Genomic DNA, 10,260 nt, shown 5'->3' on the forward strand with positions numbered 1-10,260 from the left:
CGGGGGCACTGGGCATCCTGCCTGCCTGCAGCAGCTGGGAGCGGGCCACTTCGTCCGGAGAAACGCCCCAATGGGGGGGCTGCGCGGGAACTCGCCCGCCGGCCGGGGCGCAGGCTTTTGGGCAGGGGCCCTGGTCCTTGTGGAGGGCTCTCCCCCTCCCCTGCCGTCCCCGCAAGGGGCAGCAGCTGGTCAGGCCTCAGCCCGCGCAGGACAGAGGGGCCTGCGGTGAGGACAGGACGTTTATTGGACCAGATCTACGCTGGCTCCCTGCTCTCCGCTGCTGGCGGGAAGACAAGCTCGAATCTAGACACTGGACGGGCATCGCCACGCCGAGGGCTCGGGAGGCTGACCACGCAGGCCCTCCTCTGGCCCCTCAGACGTGGAACGGACACTGGAGGAGAAACTGTGGGCTGTGGCCGACGCCGAGCCCAGCGCGGGAAGTGGCCAGGACACTCCTTTCTCCGCAGCAGCCGCCTCCCTCCGCCGGTCACAAGACCAGATGCCCAGGCAGCGTCCGGCGAAGGGGCCTTGGAGGACACACCCTGGGGCCGGGCCCGGAGTCCAGCACTGCGGGCACGTGTGTCCTGGGGGGATGGAGCCCGAAGGCGTGGGCCCTGGGGTGGGGGGCAGACTTTCCTACAAATGAGTTTCTGCTTAAAAAGAGACCGACGTTGGCAGGAAACCAGCAAACACCTGCAGCTCCTGGAACCCAGAGGTCGTGGGCTGGGGGTCGGCCCAGGACAGTCCTGTAGGTGCCGCGGCCTCGGGATCGGTCCCGTCCGACACCGGCTGGAACAGCCAACGGCCCCGGCCTGGCTGCCTTCGAAGGTGCTACCACTGGGCTCCGCGGGCAGAGCATCTGGCCGGCGCTGCGGCAGGGAGCAGCCTGGCGGTCCCTCCGTCTCTCCCGCCCAGACCCTCCAGCCCGGCTCCCAGCCAGACTCGGGGACGCCTGCTGTGGTCAGTGACGCTGAGCGGCCGTGGGCAGGACGCAGCAGCGCAGGACGCTGGCCGGAGGCCACGCCGCGCCTGCCGCTGGGGCTGAGAGCTGAGCCAGGCGAGTCCAGGCCTGTCGAGGCCTCACGGGCACAGCCTGCCCTGGGGCGGCCCCTCCATGGCAGTCGGGGTGCAGTGAAGTGAGCCTTCAGACGTTGCTGACCCGGGCCTCCACCAAGGAGACGGCAGTGGGGCCCGCGTCCCTGTCCAAGGGCCGCTCCCGCCTGACGTAGCGCGGCTTTCGCACTGAAACGTGAGACAGTGGGTCAGCATGGGGCCGGAGCAGACCCCCTGGCAGCCCTGGGGCCGGCAGAGGCAGGACACGCCTGACCCAGCAGTAAAAGCCCCGGGCCTCAGGGGTGGAGCAGGGCCTTGGTGAAGGGCCAACCCAGGGAGGCAGGGTGACCCCAGGCCCCATTCGGGGCTCCTCCTCCTCCCCCTCCCCCCTCCTCTCCCTCCCCCGTCTCCTCCCCCTCCCCCTCCCCCTCCCCCCTCCCTGACAGACTCCATGTCTCAGAAACTAAAGGGAAAGGGCAGGAAGCCCTGGCTGATAAGGGAGACCTGGCTGTCCAGAGCCGCCAGCCAGGGGTGGAGGCTGTGGGGCCTGAGGTCACTGAGTCAAGTCCCCGGCCTCCCTGCTGTGGCCCTGAGGCCGCTGATCCACAGCCGGCAAAGGACAGTGAGAGCTGACGTACCTGAGGACTGCGGCGGGGGGATCATCGCGGCCTTGAAAGGAGAGGACAGTGAGACTGGGGGTGCCGCACTGAGGGACAGACATGGGGACAGACACAGGCAGACGGAGGGCACTCGGCCCACCCAGGTGACTTACGGCTTCGCTGGGCTGCAGGGCGGGGGCTGCGGGAAGAGCACAGGTATCACCTGGGGGTCATGCAGCCACCTCAGCCTGGGGGGTCCCTCAGCCTGTGCCCCCTCCCCCCCAGGGGCTGTGGACCCTGCAGAGGTTCCCCCACATCTCTGTCAGCCGTGCCCTCACCTGGCGTTAAGGCCACATTTCCCACCTGCACTTGGGGGTGGTGGCCCCAGGCGAGCCCCACCTTCCCACCTTCAGCAGCCACAGGTGCTCTATCCCGCGGGGGGGTTGGGGGGCAAGGACGTACCTCTGTTCCTCCCGTAGCAGAGCCGGGGCAGTTTACTGCTGCGCTTGAGGTAGAAGAAACCGGCCACAGCGAGGATGAGGCCCGAGCTGATGAGGAAGGTCCCCAGGAAGAGAGAGGCTGCCACTCGAGGGCCCCCTGCAGGCAAGGCCCCCCTCAGCCCTTCCTTCCACACCTGGGCCTGGGGGGGCGCCACAGGCAGGCCTGGGGGAGGGGGCACAGGCAGGGCCTGGGGGAGGGGGCACAGGCAGGGCCTGGGGGAGGGGGCACAGGCAGGGCCTGGGGGAGGGGGCACAGGCAGGGCCTGGGGGAGGGGCACAGGCAGGCGGCCAGGGCAGCGCACACCACTTCCTTCTGGTCCTGAGACGCTCAGGGAAGCCTCGCCCTCAGTCCAGGGCCCTCGGCCCTCCTGTCCCTGCCTGACTGCAGTGGCCCAGCGGGCATCAGGTAAGAGGGGGGTCCTGTGCCTGCCCCGGGGCCCCGGAGCTGAGGGGTCCTTGTCTGGGTGCAGTGTCTGCACCCTCCGAGCCCCACGTCTTAGCAGAGCCAGGGGACAGCGGGGGACCTGGGTGTCCTCCGACCTCCGAGAACACACATCCCGGTCCCATGGACAAGGGGCCTGGCGGGCTGGGAGTGAGGCAGAGGGTGGACGTGTGGCTCTAAGGGCTCCCCCTGCTGGGACCGTCAGGGTGCACGGGGAGGCCCTGGCCGTGCCCGCAGCCCCAGTGGGCCTGCTCTCCATGCACAGAGCCCAGGGCTGGGTGGTCTGGCCCTGGCCCTGACGCGGACATGGCCCTGCTTGGCCAGCACCATGGTCGGGTCGGCACTGGGACTGGGTCCGATGACGCCCCCTCCCCACGCCCTGTGGGGAGGCCCTGCTCGAGCCTGGGAGCCAGTGCACTCACCGGGACTCGGCCGCCCAGGCGTCCCTGTGCTCCTGTTGGCGGGGGGCTGCGTGCCCTGGCCAGCCACTGTGGGAGCACACCTGTCAGCGTGGGCCCCGTGGAGGGGACCCAGGAGGACCCCCTGGAGCCAGGCACAGCCCACAGGGGTCGCGGGTGTGACCGGGGAGGAAGACAGCTCTCAGGCCACAGCTGTCGGGCGGGAGGGATGGGGAGAGGGGTCCGGGTGAGCTGAGGCCTGGGGAGAGCGGGCCAGGAGGGCGTGGGGGAGGGGGCGGGGATGGGAGACCTACGGCCTCTGCACTCAGAGCTGCTGTGGGTCCCGTTCCTACACCGCACGCAGCTGGCACTCCCGTCCGCATTCCAGCGCCTGAAGCAGCCTGTGTGACAGAGGCAGTGAGAAACCATGGCAGCTCGCGCCTGCTGGTGTCTGCCAGTTCGTTACCGTCTGCACGTCGGGTGGCAGCAGAGGCCGGGACAGGTCTAAAGCAGGTGGTGCTGTGTGGCCTCCCTCTGGACAGGCCTCTGCCAGCACAGCCCTGACCGCCAGGCTCAGGCCACCCCACCAGGGCCTGGACGGCTGCACTCCTCTCAGCCAGGTGTGGCCTCCGCTGCCCCTGCCCCTCCATCGGGTCCCACAGAGTCCAGCCCCCCACACCCACCAGCTGTTGGCCTCCCTCACTCAACCGCCCCCAGCGGCCAGCTCTGCCCGGCCAGTGGCCGATGGACAACCCGTCTCGCCAGCTGCACCCTTAAGGGCAGGGATTGTGCCCTTCACCCTGATCATCTCTTCACATCTCAGCCCTCAGCACTGAGGCTGAGCAAACACGGGCTCCACCGCCGAGTGCAGTGCTGGCCCGGCCGAGCCGGAGATAAGCCATAGGCTAGGCCCCCCTCAGTGACCTTCCCAGACGTCTCATCTACGGACGGGTCAGTGAGAGGGAGGCCTTGCTGCTCTGCCTCCCAGCGAGGGCAGGGCCCCAACAGGGACGTGGACATGGGCGCGGCCGTGACCAGCGCCAGCTCCCACACGCCGTGCCGGGTCAGGTTCTTGTGAAAATAGTGAGCTCTGCTCCTTCCCCTGGCATTTCGGGGGGAGGGCCGTGGGGAGGCCGCTGTATCCACTCCAGGGTCGGCTGCAGGAGGCCCGGGAGGGGCCTGGCGCCACCACGACGCTCTCAAGAGGCCCCGCTGTGCGATGGGTGCAGGGACATCCCCGAGGGAGCCAGGACCGCGACCACACGCTGAAGGAGTGAGGCCGACTCAGGAGCCAACAGGCCCTCTGAACACCACCTGGCCTGCCTCGCTGGGTGGGAGGGGGTGGCCAGTCCCACAGGGTGAGGCCCCTCCAGAGGTCGGGACCTTGAGGACAGAGGATTCACCCAGATCTACAGACACGGCCAGCGCAGTCGATGGCGAGTCATCGGCTTTAGAAGTCCAACCGGAGATGCTCTGTGAAAAGGTCCCGCCACACAGACTAGAAGAAGATGCTCCCGTGGCATCGCAACTCTCGCTGAGCGCACGTGAGCAGCCAGCCGGCGAGCGAGCGGCGAGCAAGCTTGTTGCCTCTGGAGCAGGGGCGATGCAGAAAGTGGTGCTTCAGGAGAAACTAGCGCAGTGTGGCTGCGGGCTCCGCCTGCTCGTGGCTGAGTTGTGTGTGCCTGGAACTGGACTCGATCGAATTCTTCTCGTCCACCCGGACCTGCCTACAGCCTCCACACGGACGTTTCCAATTCTCTCCCACCCTGACGCGGGATCGCTAAGAACCAGAACTGCCCTGGCCGGAGCCCCGGGAACGGAGCCGGACGCCCTGAAGTCCTGGACGGTCACGCGTGGACAGCCTTCCCGCCTGCTGCCGGGCGAGCCGCTCAGAAAGGTCACAGCCCCCAGCGCCATCAGACATCCAGGCAGCTGCCAGGAGACTTATCAATGGCAGCTCCGTCCCCTCCATCCAAGGGGCTGGGAGCGCAGCGTCTGGGCCTTCTCTCAGCTGCCTGCTCTCTGGACACGGAACTGGGCTTGCACTGGCTCCAATCATCGGCCTCCTTGTTGTCTCCACAGCAGGGCCTCCTACCCCCCCCCCGGGGCCCCCCTGCAGAGCCTCACTGGGGGAGCCCACCCGCCACACTGCCCCGACACAGAGACCCTGAGCGCTGACCGAGGCGGCTCCTGCGTGTAGGACGGGGCGCCGGGTCGGCTGCTGTCTGCTCGTTTCTACAGCTACCAACTCGGCGTGAACGCCTGAAGGTACGTCAAATGGACAGAAGAAAGCCAGACTGCAACGCCCAAAACATGCCTTTTTGACATTAAGTTATTTTTAGCTCAAGACACTTAAACACAGCAGGTGCCCCTCCGTTTCCTCGAGGCTCCGTGCCGAGCCCACCAGCACGCGGGCGTCGGGTGCCTCTCCGTTGGCCTCCCTCACTCAACCGCCCTCAGGCCCAGCCAGGCCTCCCCGGGAGCAGAGCCGGCCTCTCGCCTCCCCACACCGCCCGCTGCTCAGCACCAGTCTCCCCATGGGCCCTGACCACCAGCCAGGAGGAGGTGGCCAGGCCAGGAAGGAGGCTTGCATGGGGCCACCCCCCTGTCCTGCGCCCTCCGACCTCCCCGAGGTCTGCGCGGCCCCTACCCTCACAGCGTGGTGAGAGCCGCAGAGGCTCAGGCCAGATGCTCACCTGGGCCACACAGGCTTGCGCCGGGGCAGGTGGTGTTGACGTCCACCACGTCCACACAGCACTTGGACTGCTGGCCCTGGAGGGGAAAGGCCGGTCAGTTCCCAGACCCCGCAGCCGAGGGCGCATGAGGGGAAGGGCCAGAACCCCCAGGGGAAGGGCTCGCCTCCAGGAGGGGCTGGGCCGCAGGCTCCAACCTCACTTCCCGCCGGCACCCCGGCCACAGGGCAGGGCACTCACCGCGCTGTCCGAGGACTTGCTGGCAACTTCCACCAGGAGGCCGGCCAGGAGGATGGCGCGCTGGAGCGCCATGTCCCAGAGCGCAGGGTCCGCAGCAGAGAGGGGCGCTGGGCTGCCTGTGGGGGGCGGGGGACCTGGCCTGGCCCCGCAGAACGCGAGCTGCAGACATCCAGCTCCTTGCAGCCTGGCGCTCTGCGGTCAGGTTTGCTGAGCGGCCAGGAGGCTCACAGCCAGGTCTGAGGCCTGCAAATCAAGGTGCCGGGTGAGGCCCACGGCCAGTCACGGGTCACGGCGCAGCCAAACCAGGCCGGGGCCTCGGCCTCCGGTCCTCCGGGTCCCCCTGGACTGGGCTCGGACGGCTCCCACCCCCACAGCTTCCCAAGGGAGGAGGGCTGGGCAGAAAGGGGATGAGCTGTCCCTGCACATGAGTTCAGGCAGGGCTTGGCCGTCATCACCTCGTCGGGTCCTGGTAAAACCCGAATCCCTGTCTTGAGCCTCTCCACCCGACGCGGACCTGCTGGGTGGGGGTGCCTCTGGGGCAGACACAGGGGGTCAGGGACCCTTGGTCAGGACCCAGGCCCAGGCTCCAGCATAGCTCCCAACACTCACACCCGACCTCACTGTCCGGGGGACTCAGAGCCGAGCTGCTGCGTCCCTCATGCAGCCAGGCCCCCACGACCCGGCGTGAGGCAGACAAGTGTTAGCAAACTCCTGCCAACTTCCGGGGGGGACCCCAACAGCCATCTGCCTGGCACACGGCAGGCGAGTGTTTTCTCGCAGGAAAGTCGCCCCTAGGAACACCTTGCACTCTGCAGAAACAGCGACAGAGGCGCTCAGGGCCGTGAGCGCAGGAAGTGCAAGTAACCCGCTCGCTGCCCTCATGTCCACACAGGGAAATGGGGCGTGTGACAGGGAAATGGGGGCGTGCGACAGGGAAACGGAGCGTGTGCAGAAAGCGGTACGAGAATGTGCACAACCTGTCACAGGAGCCAGCGCGGAGAAGCCCCCTCCACCCCGTCCCACCAGCGGCAGCACCAGCAGCTTGTCCCCAGGAGGAGTGAGCGGTGACGCAGGAACCTGAGCCGACAGAGGCGGCCCAATCGGCTCCCTTAAAACGAGGTTTCTCACAGGCAAACTAAGGCGGCTGCCGGAACCGGTCCAGGTCAGGGTGGGGGCTCAAGACAGGGATTCGCCCTGAGGTTCCTGTCAGCTCCGGCCAGTCAGCCCCACCACCCGATTCTCACCGTCGGGGCAGGAGGCCCAAGGCCAGCGCCTGGAGAGTAGGCTGTGAGGCCCCTTCCTGACCCGCAGGCGGGTCCCCGCGCTGTGCGCTTGCGCCTCTCCTGGGTGGGTGAGCCAGGACTGGGGTCTCCCCTCGACCAGCACCTTGATCCGCCAGGCACACCCTCCAGTCTCCCTAACCGCCTCCCGAAGGCCCCGCCTCCACCCTCCCCAGGGCCAGGGCTTCGCCTTAGGGACTTCGGGGCACTAACGTTCAGCCCACACAGGAGACCCCCGGGGCCACGGGATGTTTCCTAGCACCATCAGTGAACAGTTCCACAGCCGGACGCACCGGTCAAAACCGGTCCAACTAGCCTGTGCCGGCTAGTGTATGGGAATCACACCTCAAAACCACTGAATAAATGCAAGTCATTTTCTATTTTGGACCCAACAGCCAAATAACTGGGTAAAAGGATGTCTACAAGGTCAAGAGAAACTTGGTGAGAATTTAAATTGAACTATTTGTTCTTTCAAATTCTTATTTTCCGTAGAAAAACCGGTTTCGATACAGAACCATCTTCAGGTCACGGCGATTCCGAACACATCAGGAAGGGTAACCGAGTGGGATGGTTTTGGCCAGCTGGTCAGGGGCCGGGTCCTGGCAGGACGACCGTGCCCACAGGCTCCCTAACAGGAAGGCTTTGCTGGGCGTCCACCCGAAGCAGGGGGACCCCGCCTACGCCCCCTGCCTTCCGGACGCTGCGGCTGAAGGGGGCGTGGGGGACGCGTGGTCCAGCGCCTGTTTCGGGTGCGCTGACCTGCCTCTCTCCCACGGCTGGACGTCACCGGTCCGTGTGGGTTCGGCTGGTCGGCTAAGCCAGCAAAGGGAGCCAGTGTGAAGAGCCGCTTGCAAAGCAACACTAACTCGTGCTTCTCCATCTAAAACCCCGACGTGCTGAGAGAGAACACAGTGCTGTCAGACGCGTGACTGGACGTAAGGGAAAAGGTTCGGGTTCAGGCCCTGGCCGGGGAGCTCAGTTGGTTCAAGTGTCATCCCATACACCAAGGTTGTGGGTTCGATCCCGGGTCAGGGAACAGACAAGAGGCAACCCATGAATGCATAAGTAAGCGGAGCAAATGGATGCTTCTCTTTCCTTTCCTCTCTCTCTCTCAAACCAATCAGTAAGTGTTTTTAAAATATACTTTTTATTTATTTCAGGGAGGAAGGGAGAGATCGGTCCCCAGTAGGGGTCGTGCAGGAGGCAGCAGGTGCCCCGACTGAAAATCGAACCGGGACCTTTCAGTCCGCAGGCCGACGCTCTAGCTATCCGCTGAGCCAAACCGGCCAGGGCAGGACACTGTTTTTTGAAGTTTGGGTCTGTGACATGCAGAGCCCGCGCTGCCCAGCGCCCTGGTGTCCACCCGCCAGGGCTCTGCGTGCTGAACCACCGTCAAAGGCATCTGTGCTGCTGACCACGTGTCCTTAAATGACCCTGAGCAAGGGGTTGTCGGGGAGCCGCCGGGCCCTAGGGATGCGCCCTAGGGATAAGGCTGTGGACCAGCCACTCCGGACCACCTGCCGAGACAGCCCTTCGCTCTGCTTTCGGGAGGGACTGGGGGGGCGAGCGAGGGGGGACGGAGGTGGGTGTGCGCCCGCCAGGAAAAGGGCTTTGTGCGCAATCCCGGCTCTGTCTCCTCCTACGGCTTCCGAACACAGCGAGGCCGGTGGGACCCCGCTGGACCCGCGCTGACGCGGTGACACCCCAAGGACAGGCCAAGGCTGCCGTCTCCGGCGGCGGCGACACCGAGAACCACGCGGAACAAAAGCGAATTCGATGGGACAAGGCGGCTCTAAGTTCGGTCACAAACGGCTTCGGGCAGAAATTGCATTTACCAGACGCTGTTGCCTGAAATGCTGTAAAAATCGTACCCGAACCACCTGGTCTCCATCACGTCGGAGCTAAAACATCTACTCCGTTCTCAGGCGACGACGCTCAGCTGCGACGGCGAAACCTACGTTTCGGCCAAGCCCGGGCTGTGGGGCGATGAACGCGGAAACCCCGGGGAAGAGGCCGCAGATCCCGGACGGTCCGGCGCAGCGGGCGCTGTGGGAGGCCCGGGGGGCTCGGGACGGGATCCCAAGTCTGGCTACCGGGGCTCCTTCGGGCCCTTTGTCCGGTTCCAGGCCCCCGCCCCGCCCCGCCCTGAGACTGCCCCGCCCGCGCGGCTGCGCCTCGAGGTAGCCCGGGCCTCCGCCCCCCGCCTGCCCCACGGCCCCGCCGCCCGCCCACCCCCGGCCCTTCACTCACCCCGGCGCCCCTTGGGTTCCTCTTTCGTACCCCCCGCCCTCCAGGTGGTCGCGCCGAGCACCTTGGGACTTGTAGTCTCTCCGCTGCCACAGCCCAGGTGCCAGGGCGCGAGACTACCAGCCCCAAACTACACTTCCCGGCGGTCTTCGCAAGAGCCCACTCTCGCCAGGTGGGTTCCGGTACAGGATTCTCGCGAGGCCTTGTGAGGCGCGCGCGCGCGGAGCGACCTGGGAAGTGTAGTCTAGGGCGCAGCGGTCCTGACCTCCGGGCCCTGTGCTGGGCTAGGGAGGGAAGAGGTGGAGGGGAGAACTACACTGCCCAGGATTCCTCGCGCGCGGGTGGTCGTTGTCGTTGCTAGGAGACCGGAAAGCCCGGGACAGAAGGCTTCCGCCTGCGGTCGAAGCGACCCTGGCGCCGGCCGCCCCTCGGCTCCACTAGAGAAAGTGACAGCAGGTGTGACTCGCTGAGCACAGGGCCATGTGGCCGATGTGCGGAGGCCGTTGTCTGAGTGGATGGGAAAGCACGCGGACTAACCCATTTCGCTGCTGAGCGCCTTGGTGACGCTCACTGTCTCCGAGTGGCGCCTGCGAAATCCGAGGCTTCCCAGCCCAGACCCTTCGGACGCTTGGCTGCGAGGCCCGCGCGGGTCCCGGCCAAGCTGGGCAGGACGTTTACTCCACGTGGGGCTCCTGATGTGAAGCCCAAGACGGAATCTTTGTCCTCGGGCTCTGGTGCCGCGCTGCCACTCTGGGGGTGATGTGGAGCCTCTCTGGGTCGGGATTAAACAGGATATCGCGGTGCCTGG

At 66.4% G+C, this 10,260-nt stretch overlaps 1 protein-coding gene across 5 annotated transcripts; it reads right to left on the reverse strand.

Moving 5' to 3' along the window:
- Positions 1-222: 222 nt before the first annotated feature.
- On the reverse strand, positions 223-9,505 carry LOC308241376 (uncharacterized protein C1orf159). Of its 5 annotated transcripts, none has more exons than XM_080654777.1 (10): positions 9,456-9,501; positions 7,965-8,101; positions 5,926-6,168; positions 5,689-5,764; positions 3,307-3,393; positions 3,017-3,082; positions 2,115-2,249; positions 1,826-1,851; positions 1,692-1,722; positions 226-1,242 (listed from the first exon to the last, which is right to left on the reverse strand). In XM_080654777.1, exons 3-10 carry the CDS (start codon positions 5,995-5,997, stop codon positions 1,145-1,147), a joined length of 591 nt encoding a protein of 196 aa, XP_080510903.1. In that variant the 5' UTR covers positions 5,998-6,168; positions 7,965-8,101; positions 9,456-9,501; the 3' UTR covers positions 226-1,144. The 5 variants fall into 5 exon arrangements, with proteins under 5 accessions (XP_080510905.1, XP_080510901.1, XP_080510903.1 ...); XM_080654776.1 differs by lacking the exon at positions 9,456-9,501 and adding an exon at positions 9,077-9,361; XM_080654775.1 differs by lacking the exon at positions 7,965-8,101 and having other exon boundaries at positions 225-1,242; positions 9,456-9,505.
- Between the last annotated feature and the right edge of the window lie 755 nt (positions 9,506-10,260).

The sequence above is a fragment of the Plecotus auritus genome, assembly GCF_963455305.1.
Source record: "Plecotus auritus genome assembly, chromosome: 2".
Taxonomy (NCBI): Eukaryota; Metazoa; Chordata; class Mammalia; order Chiroptera; family Vespertilionidae; genus Plecotus; species Plecotus auritus.